General features: G+C 42.0%; 1 protein-coding gene across 3 annotated transcripts in view; it reads right to left on the bottom strand.

The window, feature by feature from the left end:
• The window catches only part of myo18ab (myosin XVIIIA b), a 216720-nt gene that overhangs the window by 54635 nt on the left and 138342 nt on the right, over nucleotides 1–23743 (bottom strand). For all 3 annotated transcript variants that reach the window (XM_056283064.1, XM_056283065.1, XM_056283067.1), the window contains exons 23-29: nucleotides 22800–22889; nucleotides 22494–22613; nucleotides 14407–14518; nucleotides 12840–12967; nucleotides 8501–8655; nucleotides 3414–3537; nucleotides 1597–1797 (exon numbers count right to left, since the gene is read on the bottom strand). In XM_056283064.1, the coding sequence (XP_056139039.1) occupies nucleotides 1597–1797; nucleotides 3414–3537; nucleotides 8501–8655; nucleotides 12840–12967; nucleotides 14407–14518; nucleotides 22494–22613; nucleotides 22800–22889 (930 nt within the window). The remainder of the gene's footprint in view (nucleotides 1–1596; nucleotides 1798–3413; nucleotides 3538–8500; nucleotides 8656–12839; nucleotides 12968–14406; nucleotides 14519–22493; nucleotides 22614–22799; nucleotides 22890–23743) is intronic.

Genomic DNA, 23743 nt, shown 5'->3' with positions numbered 1-23743 from the left:
TATTTTTTTTCATAATAACATGATATCGACGGTGTGGAGCTGCCATCTAAAAGAAGACTGGTGTTGACCAACGGACCTTATGCACCATGACAAGCCTACTTGGAAGTGTTACTAGATTTTGCAATATATTTTTGTTGCAAATATTGCTGGGGGAAAATCAGCAGCGACTCATGATGAGAAACCAAACCAGACTGTCTCATCTTTGGGATTCTCCAACAGACTCTTTCCTGCTCTGGGTCTGTAGTGAGTAACGGCTCGCATATGTGCAGCGAGCCAATCTGAGGTACTGCAATGTAGCACCAAATACTTATACAGATTTCGGTACTTGGTAGTACTAACGTAATTCTGTCACTATCCATAAAGTACTGGTACCCAGACCTATTTTCCATATTGCAAGCAGCACTAGGCCACTTTTTTGTAACCAACCCTAGATTAGTCAAAATACTGTTTTGTTTTAATAGATAACTGTATAATATGTCCATTTTATTTGTATAGCCCAATATCACAAATTACAAATTTGCCTCAATATATCGATATAAATTTTTATTTATTTTCCGTATTACACATATCTTGAATAAGATGGATTTGCAAATTATGGAAAGATAGTTCAAAACTATGCTCTAATTTTTAGAATTTTGCAGGTACTTGAGAAAATGTTGGTTAAGAAAAATTATTAACACTACGGTAACAAGTAAAAAGTATTAACAATTAGCTTCGGAGAAGATTTCCCTTCTTCTGAGAGGAGCTAATGATGCCAATAGAATTCCAACAATTGGGCAAACTAGGCTAAACTCACCATTCAAAGTACCTTCAAACTGCATACACAGACATAGAAAAAAAAAAGGTATCTGCAAGTTTCTCTGACTCTGTAAGTGGGACACACTTTTGTGACCTGAGGCCATATAATCCATTTCATACATGCAATATTTCTGGTTATACAACAGATCCGGTCGAACAATTTATTAATTTCTAGTTGGACAAGAAATATTCCATGAGTCAGGACATCCTAGAATGACCCCACTTGGACTCTTCACTGCGAATAATCACTCGCTCAACTTTTACAACATCAACATTTCAATCATTATTGGAAATCAAGAGTGAACAAAATGGCCGGTGACAATTTTTTTAACATTACGTTGGACATAGTTTATGAGTGTGATGAGGAGGAGAGGGAGTAAATGAGGAAGAGCAGTCATGCGTTAACAGCTGCAGCATCCAGGGGAATAAACAGATTAATATTTACAAGAAGCCTCTCTCGCTCAACGCGGCTACAGCGTATTTCATGCTTGGCAACGCTGAATGCCATCCGCACCACTCGGAACTATTTTTTCTTTTGGGGCAGACAATGAATTAACCACCATCATAATAAACGGGGGGGAAAAACAACATTCTTCTGTCTTCAAACTCAATTAGTTGGTAGTAGAACTGCTGTATGAAAGCAATAAGACATTGGTGTTCGTGGGGTTGGTAAAGGATAGCCTCACGGCTGTGATTCTCAATCATAACAGGAGAGACTGTTTTTATGAATTCCTGGCAAGCTGCCTTATAGGACACCTAATGTTTTTGTCTGACAAGAACCACATGCTTCAGCTTTACCTGCTCCAGCATTTGGATGGTGCCTGCCTGCTCATCCAGCTCCTCCTCCTGGTCTTTGACCTTTGCCTCCATGTCTCGGAGCTGCTTCCTGACCTTGGCCAGGGAAGCCTCATCTTTGGATTCCTGAGAGTTTAGGTCCTGCAACTCAGCCTCTAGCTGCTCCAGCTTCAGGTTGACTGCGCACCTCTCAAGGTCCTTGTCCTGTAGTAGTTGGTTTTATATATACATATGGGGGGGGGGTGAAAAATTCTATATGAAAACGAGACACCTGCCATTGTCAAACTGCAACAGATGAATTACAGAAAGAAATATAGAAGTTGTGGAATTATTCAAGACTGAGCACACAGGCACAGGTGCACATCCAAGCATACGCAAATACTTCCAGCTTTTTTTAAGACCAGGTATTATGCCACTGGGTGCACAGGCAGAGCCATACAAGCCATTTCAAAATCTAGCTAGTTGTGACATCACATTAGGAGGTGACTGATCAAATCCAGCCAATCAGTTTACACACTCACAGCCTCAAAAAACGACTGTGTGAACTGACTGGATTTGATCTATTACCTCCTAATGTGATCTCACAACTAGCTAGATTTTGAAATGGCTTGTATGGCTCGTTGCCTGTGTACCAGTGGCATAATACCCGGTTGAATCAGTTCATCTGGACACAACGTTTATTCACGTTTCATCACTCATCTAAGTTACCTCTTCAGTCTCAACTGACTGCAGGTGTCCCCACCCTTATAAACAATACAATGGCATAACGACAGCAAACAACTATCAGTTTCATATGCAAATATGCCTGACCATTAACTAGAGTTACAATGGCCATGTGTACTATTCACAGAGTATTGGGGAATGTTCGCTTGCTTACTTACTTACTTAGAATGTTTGCAATCACAGCATTGTAAGATGGTGACAGATGTACTCTTAGGCCCCACTCACACACATTAAACAGGCCCTGGTTAAGTGTGGTTATCCTAACTGGGCATTTGTCAAAACCAGGAAGATGCCCAAACAGTGCACCAGCCGATCGAAGAGAGGAGAATGACAACAGCTGCCGAAGCGTAAACCGGTGGTGATTCTGTCTGTGGTGGGAGTGTCAGAACAGTTGAGTGTATTTTCCAAACACCACATCTCAGTTGCTTTCAAACCCCAAAACAAGCTGCACCAGAAGTTTGTCCACCCCAAGGATCAGGTCCCCCAGCACGAACAGAGCAATCTAGTGTATGCTGTTAAGTGCCGGGAGGATTGCCGTGACTTATACATCGGGGAAACTAAACAGACGCTGGCCAAGAGTATGGCACAACACAGGAGAGCTAACATGTCAGGCCAGGACTCCACAGTCTACACCCATCTACAGGCCAGTGGCCACTCCAAGGATGAGGATGTGCACATCCTTGATAGGGAGGAACGCTGGTTTGAACGGGGAGTCAAAAAGGCCATCTATGTGAAGAGGGAACGACCATCCCTGAACGGGGGGGTACATCTGTCACCATCTTACAATGCTGTGATTGCAAATATTCCCCAATCCTCTGTGAATAGTACACATGGGCACTGTAACTCCAGTTAATGTGCACAGTAATTTGCATATGAAACCGATCGTTGTTTTCTGTCATAATGCCACTGTATTGTTTATAAGGGTGGGATACCTGCAGTCAGTTGAGACTGAAGAGGTCACTTAGATGAGTGATGAAACATTTCTCTCTAAATAAACGTTGTGTCCCGATGAACTGATTCAACTTTATGTGGTGCTGAGTAGGTAGTATAATATACATATTAAAAGTGAAGGTGTGTCAAATACACATTACATTTACCTCAAGCTGTTGTCGCAAGCTAAAGACTTCTCCAGTCAACATGTCTTTCTCCCTGGCCAGCTTCTCCTTTTGGCACCGCTCTCTCTGAACTTCCTCCTGCACCGTGCTCTGTTCACTGTCAAACCTACACACACACACACACAAACACACACAGTATAACACAGTTAAGTCACAAATGAGTAGATTGTTGCTCAGGACAGACAAACCACTGCCCTCTTTTAAGTAGATAACAGTTAAACGGTCCCTTGCAGGGAGGCAAATATAGTGGAGGCTCAGCAGCACCACAGATGAGTAAAGTATGATGCAATGAACATGCCTGGACATACAGACAGTACACCTTCATAACATGGCGTTGCCCTCACAACAGACTCAGTAAGTGTACCACAAGGATGCCGGCCTTCACTGACACCAGTGAGTGGTCCCCACAGTTCAAACTCCCAAATGACATTTTCCAACAGGATGTGGTGACTGGCCAGGCTACTGCACCAAGATGAATCCTTTGTCATGTTTGTCAAACCATTCCTGGATAATCTCAGCAATGTGACATGGGGCATTATCCTGGTGAAAAAAATCCATTCATGGATGCATACAATGCTGCCATGGACACGAGCACCTGGATAACAATCATGTCCAGATGTCCAGTGGCATTCATTTATCACTCCATTTTTATCAAGGACCAAAGTGTGCCATAGAAGCACACCCTGTACCATCAAAACACCACACCAGTCTGCAGTGTTGACATGGAGCACAATAGTCTTCTGTCTTAACACCCTGGTCCTCTCAGTAAAGGGAAACAGCAGGAGCATGTGGAGGAGGTACTATCTGGAGTCTCCTGACATGGTCTTTGCCTACAGCCCTGTAAAAGCCATAACTACCCATTTGTTCTAGCTTGGAATCCTGTACTTTCACATCTTCATCAGATCCATGTGAGGCTCTCCATAACACATCTGGACACCAGCAAACACTGTTATCCTCTCTCTCTATCTCTCACTCACACACACACACACACACACACACACACACACACACACACACACACACACACACACCTAATAACCATGTCAACCCTGTTTACCTGTACATTTTACAGGGCGTAGCCAGAACAGTATGGCAAGCTGTTGCAGCGTTTAATAGTTTTTTCCAGTATCACAAATTCAATTGTCACAAGTTCAAATATTCATGTTTGATAACAGAAATTGAAATACAAGTAGTTGTATTTCAATTTTAACTAATTAAAATATAAATTTTTACATAAAAAGGTTTTCCTAGTTTGATTACCACACATTGATATCAGAAATTCAAACCCTGAAATCACAAATTAGATTATAAAAAGTGAGAATCATAACCCTTATCCCCTATTTATTTCAGTGAACGTAAAATGTCAATTATTGATATCAGGAATGGAATTTTAATTGGTGAAAATGCTAAAAGTTGATTTCAGAAATGCCTTTTGAATATTGAATATTATTGAAAGCCACTTTGTCAATTACATTCTTGTTCCAAAAAAAAAAAAACAATTTCTGTTAATTTGCGTTCTAACTAATTAAACTGCCAACTCTCCACCAAACAATCCTGAAAATCTTACCACCATGTCTCTAATGAACAAACTATCAAAAAACTATATTTGTGCATGGGAATTCACTATTACTCACTTTTGGTCTTCTTCACAAGATGGTATTTCTTCTTCTGCTGCTGTGTTCACAGCGGCAAATTAAGCGTTATTTATTTATTTATTTATTTTAACCTTAGTCAGAGATGGTACTTTTTGGTGCTGACCTTTTTCAAGAATGTTTTGGTGAAAAACTAATATATTTCACAATAGCACTAATGTGTTTTCAGCAGATAAAGAAATAGAGAAAGAAATTTAAGAATCTATATTCCTCCCCCAAATATTCTTAAAATCCCTAAAATTACAGACTAAGAACTTTTCAAGAAGATTTCAGCAATAAGGAAACAATCTAACCACTGAGGATGGATAAGTCAGTGCATCCTTAGTGCCGGGCCCAAGCCTGGATAAATGGGGAGGGTTGTGTCAGGAAGGGCATCCGACGTAAAATCTTTGCCAAATCAAATATGCAGATCATAAATCAGATTTCCATACTGGATCAGCCGAGGCCCGGGTTACCAATGTCCGCCATCGGTACTGTTGGACAGCAGGGTGCCGATGGAAACTATGCTACTGTTGGGCGAAGGAGGAGGAGCAGGGCAAGGCATGTCCAGAGAAAGCAGGAGAAGAGGAAGGGTGGAATTCTGTAGGTGAGAGTCGTAACTTTGAATGTTGGCACTATGACTGGTAAAGGAAGAGAGAAAGCTGGCTAATATGATGGAGAGAAGGACGTGTGTGCAAGAGATCAGGTGGAAGGGGAGTAAGGCCAGGAGCATCAGATGTGGGTTCAAACTCGTCTACCATGGTGCGAATGGGAGGAGAAATGGGGTAGGGGAAATTCTGAAGGAAGAGTATGTTGGAGGTGAGGAGAGTGTCAGACATAGTGATGAGTATGAAGCTGGAAATTGAAGGTGCGATGATGAATGTTATCAGCGCATATGCCCTGCAAGTTGGTTGTGAGATAGAGGAGAAAGAAGAATTCTGGAGTGAGTTGCATGAAGTGGTGCAGAATGTACACAAGGAGGAGAGAGTGGTGATTGGAGCAGACTTCAATGGGCATGTTGGTGAAGGGAATAGAGGTGATGACAAGGTGATGGGCAGGTATGGTGTCAAGGAGAGGAATGTGGAAGGACAGATGGTGGTGGATTTTGTGAAAATGGACGAAATCGCTGTGGTCAATACATATTTCAAGAAGAGTGAGGGACACGGTGACATATAAGAGTGGAAGAAGGTGCACACAGGTGGACAATATCTTATGCAGGAGGCGCGATCTGAAAGGGATTGGAGACTGCAAGGTAGTGACAGGGGAGTACGTAGCTAGGCAGCATCGGGTGGTGGTCTGTAAGATGACTTTGGAGATCAAGAAGAGTAAGAGAGTGAAGGCAGAGCCAAGGATTAAATGGTAGACCAAATCAAGGATCAAAGGGAGGAAGTTGAAGAAGACTGTTGTGTGGAGTTCAGGGAGGAGTTAAGACAGGTACTGGATGGTAGTGAAGAGTTGCTGGATGGCTGGGCAACTACTGCAGATATAGAGAGGGAGACAACTAGGAAGGTACTTGGTGTGTCATCTGGACAGAGGAAGGAAGATAAGGAGGACTGGTGGTGGAATGAGGAAGTACAGCAAAGTATACAGAGGAAGAGGTTGGCAAAGAAGAAGTGGGATAGTCAGAGAGATGAAGAAAGTAGACAGGAGTACAAGGAGATGCGGCGTAAAGCAAAGAGAGAGGTGGTGAGGGCAAAGGAAAAGGCATATGGTGAGTTGTATGAGAGGTTGGACACTAAGTAAAGAGAAAGGATGATGATTAGCAAGCAGCAGTATGGTTTCATGCCAGGAAGAGCACTACAGATGTGATGTTTTCTTTGAGAATGTTGATTGAGAAGTATAGAGAAGGCCAGAAGGAGTTACACTGTGTCTTTGTAGATTTATAGAAAGCATACGACAGGGTGCCGAGAGAGGAGGTGTGGTTTTGTATGAGGAAGTTAGGAGTGGCAGAGAAGTATGTAGGAGTGGTGCAGGATATGTTTGAGAGCAGTGTGACAGTGATGAGGTGTGCAGTTGGAATGACAGATGGGTTCAAGGTGGAGGTGGGATTACATCTAGGATTGGCTCTGAGCCCTTTCTTGTTTGCAATGGTGATGGACAGTTGATGGAAAAGATCAGGCAGGAGTCTCCATGAACTATGATGTTCGCAGATGAAATTGTGACCTGTAGTGAGCAAGTTGAGCCTGGAGAGGTGGAGGTATGCACTGGAGAGAAGAGGAATGAAAGTCAGTAGAAGCAAGACGGAATACCTATGCATGAACAAGAGGGAGGACAGTGGAGTGGTGAGGATGCAAGGAGTAGCGGTGATAAGACAGATAAGTTTGAACACTTGGGGTCAACTGTTCAAAGTAACGGGGAGTGCAGAAGAGAGGTGAAGAAGAGAGTGCGGGAAGAGTGTAATGGATGGAGAAGAGTGTCAGCAGTGATTTGTGACAGAAGGGTACCAGCAAGAGTTAAAGGGAAGGTTTACAAGATGGTAGTGAGACCAGCTATGTTGCATGGTTTTGAGATAGTGGCACCGACGAAAAGACAGGAGGCAGAGGTGAAGATACTAAGATTTTCATTGGGAGTAACGAAGGACAGGATTAGGAACGATTAGAGGGACAGCTCAGGTTGGACCGTTTTGAGACAAAGCAAGAGAGGCAAGATTGAGATGGCTTGTACATGTGCGGAGGAGAGATGGTGGGTATATTAAGAGAAGGATGCTCAACATGGAGCTGCCAGGCAAGACGAAAAGAGGAAGGCCAAAGAGGAGGTTTATAGATGTGGTGAGAGAGGACATGCAGGTGGCTGGTGTTACAGAGGAAGATGCAGAGGACAGGAAGAGATGGTAACGGCTGATCCACTGTGGTGACCCCCAACAGGAGCAGCCAAAAGTGGTAGTATTAGTAGTTGTTGCTCAGCAATAAGGAAACAGAGTGAAACTTGGGTACAAATTGCAAAATGTAGCAGCTGTTTGTCTTAGACCAAACACAGGGAGCTCATTACTCCAGTGCTGTCCTCTGTTTGGTTAATTGCTATTCACTGTACTTGTTGCTCTTTTACGGCTTTCTTAGATAGACTGCCTTTTTCTTTCATGTGTTCTTCCGTCTTTATCCTGGCTATTCCATGTGTTTTCATGTGTTTAATTTTTAATGTCCTATTGTGAAGCAGTTTTTAACTGTGGCTTCATCATTCCATGAACTGAAAAAAAAACCAAGAAGCAGCCAGAGGGCTATTTTGGACAACTATTAAACTAACAACTATTAAAATAACAATTATTAAACTAAAAAAGCTATCAAACTAAAACTTGGGTTTCACTGTTATGTTGAGAAGCTGTATGGAAACTTTTGGTGGAATTGCCAGTGTTTTTCAATAGTTTTCAATAGTAACACAAGTCTTGTCTTCTGAGTGACCTCTACAGTGCATGTATGAATATATGGTTTTATGTGCACTGACTTTCTCTGCTTCTTTTCCAGGTCATGGTTACGGCTCTGTTGACCCTCCAGGTGGAGCTTAGTGTCTTGCAGCTCAGCAGTCAGCCTTTGGCACTTCTTTTTCAGTTGCTGGGTCATGCGCTGGGACTCTTCATTATCTGCCTGCAAGTCACCAATCTACAGAGGCAAAGACATAGGGGAAATCATATGTGTAATGTAAAAAATGGATGCCTGCATTAAATAGACAAAATCAATCTATATATGCCAACCATGGCCTCTCTATGCATGACTTCTCTAGGTTCTGTCTTAAATCTTGAAAATACCCTCTTATGCCTTAAATTTAACCTTAAAAATTAACCTTAAAATTGAGATGCAGGGGCTCAAGGATTATTCATATGCTGAGGTGGACCCCCCCCCCCCATTTTTCTCCCCAATTGTATCCATCCAATTATTTCACTCTTCCGAGCTGCCCCAGTTGCAGCTCCACCCCCTCTGCCGATCCGGGGAGGGCTGCAGACTACCACATGCCTCCTCCGATACATGTAGAGTCGCCAGCTACCGCTTCTTTTCATCTGACAATGATGAGTGTCACCAGGGGGACGTAGTGCATTGGAGGATCACGCTATTCACCCCAGTTCCCCCTCCCCCCTGAACAGGCGCCCTGACTGACCAGAGGAGGTGCTAGTGCAGCAACCAGGACACATACACACATCCAGGTTCCCACCTGCAGACACGGCCAATTGTGTTGTAGGGACGCCCAACCAAGCTGGAGGTAACACGGGCATTCGAACCACCGATCCCCATGTTGGTAGGCAATGAAATAGACCGCTACGCTACCCAGACGCCCTGAGGTGGATGTCTTGGGTCAAGATGAAACGATCTATATAGATTGTTGCCCATTTCTGGCTCACTAGGTTTTCGCTCACTTTGAATTTGTTTTTTGTTTTTTTCTCCTACTGGGCCATTTTTCTGATTCAAATGGAACCTGATGTGGGCATTCTAGATACCCTCTTCTGTAAAACTTAAAAGAGATTTTTGATTGGTGACATTCCATGTCCCGAGGACCAGTCTGTGATGCCAGAGGTCAGCATGCCCTGGTCCCCACCTTTGCCTGACACCTGGCTTGCATTGCACCCTACCCCAATGCTTATCCCCGCAGGTGGTGGGTCCACGGGGTGGTGGCTCCATGTTGCTTTTTCGAGCTGGGCCTGGTCAGGCCCCACGGGCCAAGACCTGGCCACAAGATGCTCGGCGGTGAGCTCCCTTCCCAGGTCTGGCTCCAGGAGGAGGCCCCAGTTTACCCTTTCCGGGCAAGGTGCTGTAGCTCTGCTGTTGTAATTTCATTGGGTTTCTTGGGAATCGCTCTTAGACTGGCCCCTTCCCTGGGACCAATTTGCCTTGGGATATCCTACCAGGAGCTATTGCCCCTGACAACACAGCTCCCAGGATCACTGAGACACCCAAACCCCTCCACCATGTTAAGGTGATGATTCTCGCAGGGGAGACCGATTGGACCGGAGGGTGTGCTCCAATTGGGGCATCACACTGCTCAGCCTCCCTGGGGAAGTCTACTCTAGGGTGCTGGAAAGGAGGCTCCGACCGATTGTCAAACCTCGGCTCCAGGAGGAACAATGGGGATTCCGTCCTGGCCGTGGAACAACGGACCAACTCTTTACCGTTGCGGAAGTGCTGAGGGAGGCATGGGAGTTTGACCATCCAGTCTACATATGTTTTGTGGACTTGGAGAAGGCTCACAACCGTGTACCCCGGGGCACTCTGTGGGGGCACTGCGGGAGTATGGGTACTGGGGCAGTTGCTACAAGCCATCCGGTCCTTGTATAGCCAAAGTGAGAGCTGTGTCCACATTCTTGGCACAAAGTCAAACATGTTGTCAGTGGGTGTCGCACTCCACCAAGGTTGTTCCTTGTCTCCGACTCTGTGTTATTCATGGACAGGATCTCAAGGTGCAGCCAAGTTGAGGAGTGTGTCCGCTTTGGGAACCTCAGGAAGCATCTCTGCTCTTTGCAGATGATGTGGTTTTGTTGGCTTCATCAGAATGCAAACTCCAGCGCACACTGGGGCGGTTTGGAGCTGAGTGTGAAATGGCCGGGATGACAGTCAGCACCTCCAAATCTGAGGCCATGGTTCTCTACCGGAAAATGGTGGATTGCGCCCTCCAGGTTGGGGATGAGTTGTTGCCTCAAGTGAAGGAGTTTGAGTATCTCGGGGTCTTGTTCACGAGTTAGGGTAGGAAGGAGCGAAAGATTGACAGGCGGATTGCTGTAACATAAGCAGTAATGCGGACATTGTACCGGACCATTGCGGTGAAGAGGGAGCTGAGCCGGAAAGCAAAGCTCTCAATTTACGAGTCAAACTTCGTTCCAACCCTCACCCTATGGTCATGAGCTTTGGGTAGTGACTGAAAGGGTGAGATTGCGGATACAAGGGGCTGAAATGAGTTTCCTCTGTAGGGTGTCTGGGTTCAGCCTTAGAGATAGGGTGAGGAGCTTGGACATCTGGAGGGAACTCAGAGTAGAGCTGCTGCTCCTTTGCGTTAAAAGGAGCCAGTTGAGGTGGTTCGGGCATCTGATCAGGATGCCTCCTTCATGCCTTTCTTTGGAGGTTTTCTGGGCATGTCCAACTGGGAGGAGACCCTGGGCTAGACCCAGAACTCGCTGGCGGGACCACATGTCCAATCTGGCCTTGGAATGTCTTGGGATCCCCCAGAAGGAGCTGGAGGGTGTTGCTGAGGAGAGGGACGTCTGGAGTGCCCTACTTAGCTTGCTACCACCACGACTCGACCTCGGAGAAGCGATTGATGATGAGATGAGATAAGATAGGATAATTGATCTCAAAAAGCTGGGATGGCAGCTGGTGCAGCTGCAAACTGCCCCAGTGCATGCTGGAGGTCACATTCTGATGAAGCCAACAAAACCACATCATCTGCGAAGAGCAGAGATGCAATTCTGAGGTTCCCAAAATGGACACACTCTCCACCATGGCTGTGCCTTGAGATCCTGTCCATGACTATCACAAACAGAATCGAAGACAAGGGACAACCTTGGCAGAGTCCGACACCCACCGAAAATGTGTGGGTGTTGAATGATCTTATATTCTTTATCTTAATATTATTTATCATATGAATTATCCTAATAATAATAATATATATGTTAATATTAATTATCTTAATTATATTACAAATTATCTCAACTTTTTAATATTTTGATGCCTGAATTTCATGTTTGATTGAATAAAAATATACTTTTGTTTTTCTGAAGTTAGCAGAGGCACTCTATAATTAAGCAGAGGTGTTGTGCTGTGCTGTGGCACTTTATAACTACTCAGTCTACCTTTGGTCGCCATCCCAGGCCTCTGGTCCAGCTACAGAGATGCAACTGGGATTGCCAAAATCAAGCAAAATCAAATAAAAGTGAATTTTGTTTCAACTAATTTTTATTTTATTTCAGTTTGTTTTGCAGCATTTCAGTTGTTCCACATTAGATTTTTTTTATTTTATTCAAAAAAATTATAATGAATGTTGGTTAAAATATACCATTATAACTAAGCAACCAACCAACAAAACTATTCTCAAAATGTTAGTCCACTTCTAAGTGTGCAAAGCAAATCGCAGAGAGTTGCAGTATGGTCTGTACTACAGAGCCAAGACACAATATTCCCTCTCAACGTTATTTCATTCAACATATTTACATGCAAACAAATAACCCAGTCATAAGTCACTGAGGGCATTAATCCAACTCCAATCAATTATATGTAAGTAGCTTTATCGGGTTATCGGAATAAGGTTGAACTCATGGAAATCATAACTCAATTAGAGCACCTATATTTTTGCATAAATCTTTTATTTAATAACAGGCCACCTCAACTGGCTCCTTTTAACGCAGTTGTTGAAATCTGGTTAGTTCAAAAATGCATTTCAAAACTGTAAAATATTGTTTTAACGGTTATCTCCCAGTAAGCAGGTAATTAGTTTCCATCCCAACATTCTTGCTGACTCAGTAACACCCATTCTCTAAAACAAAACTAATGCTCAAGTCAAAGAATCACTGAAAGTTGGTGGGGCGTCACTCGTATGTGAATTGTGAGCTTCCATCACAACAGAATCTATGTAAGATTCAATCTTTCTTCAAGCTCTGTTTTCTTTAAACTAGTAACTAGTAAAAGGCAGAAAAGAACAAATCTTAAATGTATTGAAATATTCAAATAAAAATGAGATGCATGAAGAAACAACTAAATTCACTGTCCTCTGCACTGAAATCAAACTGAATAGTGGGGTGCATGGAATTCCTGCCCTTCTCTATATCATTTGCTGTAAAACTGGTTAAGGTGCTGTGTTGACTTACCCTCCTCTCTAACTGCCGTTTGTTCTGTTGCTCCACCTCCAGCTTGTCGTCAAACTCCTGCTGGAGCCTCTTCTTGGTGAACTCGATCTCCCTGATCGCTCGCTCGTACTTCAACCTCCACTCTCCTCCTGTGGGACCAGTAGTCAGAACATCCATACGATATCATCAGTTAACTGCTCTACATAACCAAATTGTCTTGCTTTTAGTTCAATAACTAATTTTTGGTTGTTTTTCATGTACAACCAAGTTGAAACTGTGTTCATCCTTATTACAGCTTCGAGGTGTCAAAAAAAAAAAGAAGACTCAAATGGATCATCGGAAATATTCACATTGGAATTTGGACAGCTTCAAGGTAGCTGCACTTCCTGTGGGATACTGCCTGAGCTCCAACCCATACATTTTATGGACTGCCTAACTGTCTGGTTAAAAGATTGTATCCTAAATGTGGGAATTGACATTGTTTGGACATTTTGTGTCACATTTGTTGCATCACTGGTGCCAGAGAATGAGCACCTCAAAAACCTTGGTCCATAAAAAGTGTAAAAATCAGAAACACTGTCTGAGAACATGGTTTGTGAAACAACAAATTTGCTCTGACACATTAAACATCTCACTTACTCCCTACTCTTCTATATGTGTAACTTGTTTATTATGACAAGTTTCCTTAATTTTGCTTCCATTTACCCTACAGATTGACCAAACAATATCCAGAACTACAAAAATATTGAATTCATATCAATTCTATCAAAATCACTAACAACATATGAGAGGTTGGTTTGCACACAAGGAATATGGTTTGGCTAGTATTGCAATGACTGCATGCCAGCCACTGCCTAGATTTTATGGGCACAAAGGTGTTATGAATATAGATTATCTCCACCATTATTCTGCATTATCATTGCATAGCACTCACAACTTTGTATTGATCAGAAAAACAGGTGCAATCTACAAATCAGCAAAATGCTTGGGAAAACCACATCTGCAGTGTGATGGCAGGTGTGTGAGACTAAAGGCAAATTAACCACCCCAACCCCACCCCTCCCCACAACATCTGTGCCACATTCTTTTGTAGGCTCTTTATTCAAATGTAATTCTTGACATCATGTATTTCTTTTCTCTGGTTACATCATTTATTAGAAGTTATCATTGCAGTTTCAGCATCTTAACTGGAGAAAAGACAATGGATCTTAGGAAAAGTTTAGTCTTTCCTTGAGATCATATGTATGTGAGCTCATCTTTCTTATGCATCCATCCATCTATTATTCAAACTGCTTATCCTGCTCTCAGGGTCGCGGGATGCTGGAGCCTAAAATTTACTTTTAATTAAACTGTCACTTTAGCTCCATTATTATTATTATTATTATTATTATTATTGTCACCATTAGGCAAACACATTGTCAAACCTTGCACTTTTTCCATCTATCTGCAACAGCATGAACTGCAATAAAAAGATACCTACCTCTAAGTCTTGAATTATCAGTGTCTATGGCAACATATTAAGGTTATGTTAAAATATAGTCGCTTACAATTAGGTGTGTATGCATGTGCATGAACATGTGTATCTGACCTGTGTCATCATCGTCTACCTCTCCGTTGAGTTCGGACGCTCTGATGAGTCTCGCCTCCATCACTTCCATTTCCATTGACTCCATCTGTTTATTCATGTTGTCATACTTGGCCTGCCGCAGTTAGAAAAAGTGGGGGAGAAAGACTTTTGTTTCATATTTCTGCAACAACATACAACAACTTACAGACAGAAAACTAAACATGTAATTGCATGTCTTTCATAGTTAACAATTGGCTGAGATAATATCTAATGTCTCATCCATGACAGAAATTTTAGCTTCACTGACAGCTGTCTTGATGCATGCTCAATAATCCAGGTAAGTAAATCACAGAAAGTTGAATCAGTTCATCTGGACACAATGTTTACTGGGAGAAACGTTTCATCACTCATCTAATGCCCCTTTTCCACTACATGGTACCAGCTCAACTTGACTCGACTCGAGTGTCGTTTTCCATTACCGTAACAGCACCCCCTCAGTGTAGCTGGTCTGCGTTGATTTTGGTACCCACTCCAGTTTTTTTTTTTTTTTTTTTTTTTTTACCTCAACAAAGGTGGTACCAGAAAAGCGGTAAGTTACAAAATGCCAGTACTTTCCAGTAATGGAAAACAAAAAAGTCGAGTCAAGTTGAGCCGATACCATATAGTGGAAAAGGGGCATAAGTGACCTCATCAGTCTCTTCTGACTGCAGGTATCCCCACCCTTATAAAAAATACAGTGTTATAACAACTGAAACCAACGATCAGTTTCATATGCAAATTACTATGACCATTAACTAGAGTTTCAATGGCCACGTGAACTATTCACAGAGGGTTGGAGAATAGTTGCAATCAGAGCATTGTAAGACGGTGACAGATGTACTCTTAGGCATCTATGTGAAGAAGGAACGGCCATCCCTGAATCAAGGGGGAGTCTAGGAAAACAGAGTAGCATGTGCATGGTTGAACGGATGGGGTACAAGTAGCTCCAGGGAAGCTGTGCCTAAACTGTGTTATAATAATGATCCAGAAGATTAATCCGTGTGAAAGCAAGACGATAAGCTTGAAGCTGTAAAAGATCTGAGAGCTCTGACACGTTTGTTATAAGTGCAGACAAACAAATCAACTATGCCTCCGAAGGCCAGAGACCCAGAGAACCAAGAACAACACGGAGTGTATGTGTGATGTGTGATGAGTGTATGTGTGATGTGTGTATGGTTGATGTGTGATGAGTGTGTTTGATGAGTGTATGTGTGATGTGTGACGAGTGTATGGTTGATGTGTGATGAGTGTATGTGTGATGAGTGTATGGTTGATGAGTGATGAGTGTATGTATTATGAGTGTATATGTGATGAGTGTATGTGTGATGAGTGTATGGTTGATGAGTGATGAGTGTATGTATTATGAGTGCATATGTGATGAGTGTATGTGTGATGAGTGTACGTGTGATGTGTGATGAGTGTATGTGTGATGAGTGGATGTGTGATGTGTGTATGTGTGATGAATGCATGTGTGATGAGTGCATGTGTGATGAGTGTATGTGTGATGGGTGATGAGTGTATGTGTGATGAGTGTATGTGTGATATGTGATGTGATATGTGATGAGTGTATGTGTCATGAATGTATGTGTGATGAGTGTATGTGTGATGTGTGATGAGTGCATGTGTGATGAGTGTATGTGTGATGAATGTATGTGTGATGAGTGTATGTGTGATGAGTGTATGTGTGATGAGTGTATGTGTGATGAGTGTATGTGTGATGAATATATATGTGATGAATGTATGTGTGATGAGTGGATGTGTGATGTGTAATGAGTGAATGTGTGATAAGTGTATGTGGGGAGGCAGTATAGTAGGTCAGGGAAGAATGAGGGTGAGAGCTAAAAGCATGGGGTGTATATAGGAGAAGAGGTGGGGACAAAAGGAGAGGAAGGGGAGAAAGTTTAGAAGAGGTGAAGAGTGGGGAGGGCTGTGGGATTTAGTCAGGTGGGGAAGTAGAGAAAGAAGGAAAACCCAAAAGCCAGTATGAGTGTTAAAATAAAAGGCCTTTCTACTATAATGGAATGAATGAACAAACGAACGAATAAATGGATGGATGGATGGATATATGAAGATGATTAGGGAAAATAGGATGCACCCCTCCCTTTTTCTTCTTTTTTTTTTTTTATTGTATTTATTTTTGGAATGGGGGTGGTAGGAGCTGTACATTACATTACATTACATTACATTGGATATCTCTACATGTACAGGGATATCTCCCTAAGAATAGCAATATTAAGATCTGCAGGATTAGGCAGTGGGTGAAGAAGAGGAGTCTATTGTCTATTGTTAGATGTCTCCTCAACGCCTCTATTTCTGTTTGCAAAAAAAAAAAATCTTTATGAACTTTTTCAAGATACCAATATAACTGAGTTTACACTGGCATATATATGGTCCTCACTTGACAAGCTATTTTTTTAATACTCATATGGAATGATAGTAAATCTAGGAAAGGTAAATTTAAATTCTTCATCCGTTTTAACTAATAAAATCCATGGTTTACAGTATGGTGCAAAAACATACGGTTTGGCACACTTAAAATTCTTTCTTCTGATGTTGTTTTCCTACAAGAACTACTTTTTTTTTTAAAGGGCAAATTGAATATTTGGAGAGAGACTGGGTGGGAGAAGCTTATGCTGCCACCTACTGCAGAAACAGTAGGGGAGCAGGAATTCTGCTCAACAGAAATATACCCTTTTCGCTGATAGCACTGCACAAAGATCAAGATGGCTGTTTTCTTATTTTAACTTTTACTTTATATCTACACCATACTCAACAGCACTGTCGGCTGTGGAATCCTTCAGGTTCCCGGGTTCTACAATCTCCCTGGACCTGAAGTGGGAGTCAAACATCAACACAGTCATCAATAAGGCCCAGCAATGGATGTAGTTCCTGTGCCAACTCAGGAACTACAACCTGCTTCAGGAGCTGCTGATCCAGTTTTACACTGCAGTCATTCAACCTGTTCTCTGCACTTCCATCACTGTCTGGTTTGGATCGGCCATCAAACAGGAAAGGAAACGACTACAACGGACAGTCAGGTCTGCAGAAAAGATATCGGTGCTGACCTACCAACCATCCAGGACCTGTTATTACACTGTCTTGTAATGGGAGAATGGAGCCACTCCGTGCCCTGAACGCCTGTGCAATATGTAACTTGGGTTGCATGGGTAGGATCTCCCATAAGCAAATTTTTTGTTTTTCCTAGGATGGCGAAGTCAATGTGCCAACAAAATGATTTTGAAGCTGTTATTTTAAGGTCGCCAGGTACTGGTGGCCTGTGCATGGTGTTTCCCCACCTGCCACCCAATGACTGCCAGGATAGGGTCCAGCATCCCCGTGACCCTGAGAGCAGGATAAGCGGTTTGGGTAATGGATGGATGGATGTTTTAAGGTAAAAAGGTCGCATAATGTTGCTTTAAGTGGTGTGTGTCATGGTGACGGCAGCTGTTGAAAAGCCTAAAAGCCTTAAATTATCTTAAATTGAATGTCCAATACAGTTTATATTCATCTGGTCCTTTCTGTCCTACATTATGTAAATTAAACAGTGTCACCAACAAGAAGCATTAACATTTCTTTAATTTACTTTTAATGTGCAGAAGAAACTACATTAGCAGAGCAGCTAGCATCTAGGGAGGAATTTGACATTACAATGTTACAGGTTAAATGACTGAATATGGGTCACTTTCCCACTGAGGATTACGTTAAAAAATACAGCTGCACTGCCAGCTGCATTTTGTTCCCCACATTGTTACGAGAGATAAATGAGTCTTGCTGAGCACAATTTTATTTACATAAATGGTTAGCGTAGATATTAAGAACAGAAGAGTGTGTTTTTAAAATTGATTAAAGTAAAATTAAAGGCTTTTAGGACACTACGTGTGTTCTGTTCGTGTTTTCAACAGCTGCCGTCACTAAAGTCGCCAGTTAAAACAATCACACGTTAAACCAAAACTCAGGGATAGTGGGACTCTTTCCTTCTCTAAATACCATAAATTCTTCTTATTTAACATGGCGTAATGTACGAAATGATTGTTCAAACTAAACAAATTATTTTGGAACCACAGCGCCCCCAGCTGTATATCTGCTGTAGATGCCGCTGCTTTATTACTGCACAGTGCTAAAACCACAAATTAACAAGTCTACAATTATTGGTTTTGACAGTCGACTACTCAACTATTCTGTGAAACCCCTAATTTGCACTCAAGAAAGCCCGGATGGATGGACGGATGGATGGATGGACGGATTTCCTGTTGAATTTTATTCAACATTTTGGAACAAACTGGCTCCTTATTTATTCAAATGACAGGATACATGTCAAATAACTTAGTCCTCCCTAAATCTATGTATCAAACTATAATCAAGTGTTTCCCTCACAGACTTTACTTGGGCGGGCCGCCCACGTATATTATTGGCCGCAAACGTATATTTGGTGACCCATTTCAGCATTATTATTTTTTTTTTAAAATTGTATCTGTCCAAGAGAACGACACCATCTGCAATCGATTAACTACTGGACAATCTCTCCTCGCACTACCCCCTCATACCTGTTCATTTTGCTATCGCAAGACGGGTCTACTGACAATCTGGCACATGCTCCGCAGAGAAATAGACAGAGATTTTCTCTGGTATTACATTATAAGCTTAGAAGACGTAGACACGGTGGATATTTTACAAGCATTGACCAGGTACAGCAGCTCCTTTTCTGCTTAATGTGTAATTGTTCTCTCACTTTGGTAGCAGCTTCGAATTCTATGAAAGAAAGCAGCAACTATGCTGCGTTGGTAGCTACAAGACTCCAGAGTGTATTCAGCACATGTAACTTGACCATTGTGCAACATGCAGAAAAGTTATCTCCGGGCTATGGCAGTTAGAAAGACACAGTTAAGATCTTAGTTAAAGTTAGACTACTAATTTTTCATGCATTTACTCAACAGGGTAAGCGAATTTTATCTTTCAGCACTAAACAGTATATCCATCCATTATCCAAACCGCTTATCCTGCTCTCAGGGTCGCGGGAATGCTGGAGCGTATCTCAGCAGTCATTGGGCGGCAGGCGGGGGGGACACCCTGGACAGGCCACCAGGCCATCACACAGGGCCAACACACACACACACACACACACACACACACACACACACACACACACACACACACACACACACACATTCATACCTAGGGACAATTTAGTATGGCTGATTCACCTGACCTACATGTCTTTGGACTGTGGGAGGAAACCGGAGCACCCGGAGGAAACCCACGCAGACACGGGGAGAGCATGCAAACTCCACACAGAGTACGACCAAGACAACCCCCAAGGTTGGACGACCCTGGGGCTTGAACCCAGAATCTTCTTGCTGTGAGGCAACCGTGCTAACCATTGCGCCACTGTGCCGCCCTGCACTAAATATATTTTACATCTAATTTCTGTTAATTAGTTAATTTAAAGCCAAATGTCTGTTTTTCAGGTCAAGACTGATCTGAGAGGGGAGCACCTGGCTGTATGTCTACCAATATGGATAAATGGACACTAGAGGCGTTCCCCATATGCACAGGTATTGGCGCTCTTAGAAAATCCTAGAAAGATTAAGTGTGCTGACAAACAGTGCCATCTTTGTAAACACTAAATAGGGTTTTATTCTTCTTTTTTTTCTACTTTGTCTTACACCTCCCAAGATGGGGGTACTCATAAGAGAAGAATTGTATTCAAGTTATATATGCTGTACTATATGTATGTTTATTTAAACATATTTCATTTAAGTTGATTGGATATGAAGATACTGAGGTTGAGCTTGTTTGTTTGATGTGTGGAGTAAATACATGTTACGTTTGGCTTTGTTTTAGTTGATTTTGTTTTGTCTTCCTGTCTTGTTTTGCTTTGTTAATGCTGTAGGTCTTTGGTTTGTTAATGTGGGAAGTGGATATTGTATATACTGAGAAATCTAAACAAAATCTTAACAGAAAACCAGATAATATCAAAGATTTCACCAATGCTCCAGCAGCACAGTATGGATTATTTAAACAGTACACTGTAATAAGTACACACCATGTCCATCATGGTGCTTTTACAACATCTTTAGTATTTAGAAATAGTTTTACTATCAATGTGGGCTGGATTGATGTCATTTATAAAGACATTTATGTAAATGTGTGTAAAAGATGTGACAGTCCAGCGGTCCGTGCAGTGGACTAGGTGCTCAGGAGTTAATAGTTTGAATCACAGTATGATCAGTAATCCTCTTGTACTAATAACAACAATAATAATGTATTTTATTTGTGGGTGCCTTTCAGAGCACTCAAGGACACCTTACAGAACACAATAAACAAACAAGCAGCACTGTATCTCACAGCATAAAATCAAAACAAAGCAGGGTAGACAATAAAAAGTTAATACAACAGATACGTTTCAAATAATTATCTGCACAAAACTCAATGACGCGTGGATCAGACTGAATATGCCAGTTTGAAAAGGTACATTTTGAGATGGGATTTGAAGGTTGAAAGACAGTCAGTGTTGCAAATGTCTTGTGGGGGAGAATTCCATAGGCGGGGGGGGGGGGTGACTGAAGGCTCTAGAAGGCTCTAGACCCCATGGTAGTCAAGCAGGCCAATGGTGTAGTGAGTTGGAGAGCAGAAGAGGATCTGAAAGTGTGGGAGGGCGTGTGGATATGAAGGAGTTCAGAAAGATATTAAGGAGCTAGGTTATTAAGGGCCTTAAAGGTGAGAAGCAGGATCTTGAAGTCAGTACGGTATTTAACAGGGAGCCAATCGAGTTGCTATAGAACAGGAGTGATATGATCTGTGGAAGGAGTTCTGCTAATGATAATGGCAGCTGAATTCTGGACCAACTGAAGTTTATGAAAACACTTGAGGGGAAGACCAAAGAACATAGAATTGCAGTAGTCAATACAGGATGTAACCAGGGTGTGAATGAGTACGGTGGTGCTGTTAGGTGTAAGTGACAGGCGAAAACGATTAAAATTGCATAGGTGAAAAGTATGCAGACCGAGTAACATTGTTGATGTGAGCTTCAAAAGATAATGTGCTGTCCAAGATGACACCCAGACTCTTAACCTGAGGCGATGGAGGAACTATAGAACTGTCAATAGTTAGAGAAAAAACTATCAGGTTTAGCCAAAGTAGATTTAGTACCTACTAGGAGGACCTCAGTTTTATAACTAAGTTTGAGGAAGTGGTATGAAAACCAGGATTTAATTTCTAGTAAGCAGTCAGAAAGGGAAGTGGGTGGAAGAGTGGAGGTAGGCTTGGTGGATAGATAAAGCTGGGTGTCATCCGTGTAGCAGTGAAATTGAATGCCAAATTTCCTGAAAATGTGGCCAAGAGGTAATAGGTAAATAACAAATAGGAGGGGTCCCAATACAGAGCCCTCGGGAACACCAGTAGTAACAGGAAAGGACTGTGATCTCAAATTTTTAAGTTGGACAAACTGAGTGCGGCCAGACAAATATGATCTAAACCAATCAAGGAGGGAGCTAGTTATTCCAATGGAAGCTAATCTCTCTAGGAGAATGTTATGTGAGATGGTATCAAAGGCTGCACTCAGATCGAGAAGGACAAGAATGGTTAAGAGCCCAGAGTCAGCTAATGATCAAAGATCATTAGTGATTTGTGCCATACCCCATTGTGCCATATCCCAGAACTTTTTGAGGTCCACAGGCTCTTTTAAAGAGGTTCTGAAATTAGGCACACATGCTGCTATAATATTTGACAATTCTTTTGATATCATCTGTTTTGTTATTTTACTCATGAATCCCAGGAGTAATATCTGTCCTCTAATCAGCGACTCTGATCAGGACCAACTTCTTTACAGGAAGTTTTACTGCACAGGGCATTGCCAAAAACCTGAACAAGTAGTAAAATGTCTAATTTACATTCAATAAGGAGGAAGTATCTTCAGGAACCTATATAAAATAGAGAGTCCAATTCCAATAAGGCACAGAGTGTCCAGGTTTTAAGATTTCAATTTCTGACAGACTGTTACCCATAGGCTACATGCACGGTTTGGCAAAACTAGGCTTGTCTAGTCTCCGTATTTGTGCGTGTGTCTCTACCTGGAGGTCCTTCATTTCCTTCTCCAGTCGTAATCTCTCACAGGTCTCTGTCTCCAATAGCTGGGAGGCAGACTCTCCCGTGTTTCTCTCATCAGCAAGCTCTGATGAGAGCTCTGTAATCTGATGTATCACACAAATACAAACAAATATGTTTCAATTAAGAGTTAATGTCATTACAGATGCATAATTTACATCTAAAACTTATTTCATTTAAAATATGAGTAAGGCATATGCATGGTGACAAACAATTTTCCAATTTGACTTGTGTCTGCATGCAAGTGTGTATAGAGCATGTGTGTCCTCTACCCGTCGCTCAAGACGATCACTGTTGAGTCTCAGCTCATTCCTCTCCTTCTCCAACTTCTCCACCTTTTGCTTCAGCTGCTGGATCTCCTCCTGAGCATGATTAGAATGAGGGAGGAAGTAAAAAAGAGATGGCAAGAGAACATCCCGTAAGCAGGTTATTCAGGGGTGCAGCAGATGTTATGCATTAACCAGTATACAGAATAAAAGTAGTTTCTCCAGTGGGTTCAGGTAACTTTGACTTCCATAATTAATAATTTCAATAGCTTCCAGTGTTGTGTGTTTCTGCATATGTATGTGTGTAAAATTGTATGTGTGTCCCTGGATTTATACGAATACAAATACAAGCATATTGTGTGTGCTTGTGTGTAAGCATAGGCCTAATATAACTCTGTCCTTATCTGGACGTGTCTTACCACAACTTTACCATAATTTCAGAATTATTTTTGAGTAATTCACCCTGTATGCCTTTGATTGTTGTCTTGTGAAATAATCATGCCATATTCTTTGCACAGGTCTTATATAATTCTTACCATACCTTTTCAGTTATTTTCCACCAGAGTTCGTAAAATTATGCTAGTGTACATACTGTACTTCTGTGATCTCCAACTGGACAGTTCATAACAATTTCAATATGAAACAACTTCATACATTTCTGACTAAGCGCTACATGCTGTTATTTTCCATTTGTGGGCCAATATCCCTTTCTATTGCATTTTTTTATGCGCTCCTCCACTTCTTCAGCTGTGACTCAACAGCTGTTGACAACAGACATGGAGTTTAGTACCCAATTATGTTTTCCTAAACTCTGTTTCTGTCTAATCTACTACTAAAGATGCCATTACCAGTTTACTACATATTTTCATTTGTTAGCTAAGGCTGTGTAAAGCTAAAAAAATTAGAACTGATTTGAGATACTATGGGATGAAAGTAGTTCATGTAGGTGT

This window comes from Lampris incognitus, chromosome 7, assembly GCF_029633865.1.
Source record: "Lampris incognitus isolate fLamInc1 chromosome 7, fLamInc1.hap2, whole genome shotgun sequence".
NCBI classification, from domain to species: Eukaryota; Metazoa; Chordata; class Actinopteri; order Lampriformes; family Lampridae; genus Lampris; species Lampris incognitus.
The sequence above is the reverse complement of the archived record's forward strand: the minus strand, read 5'-3'. Positions and strand labels throughout refer to the sequence as shown.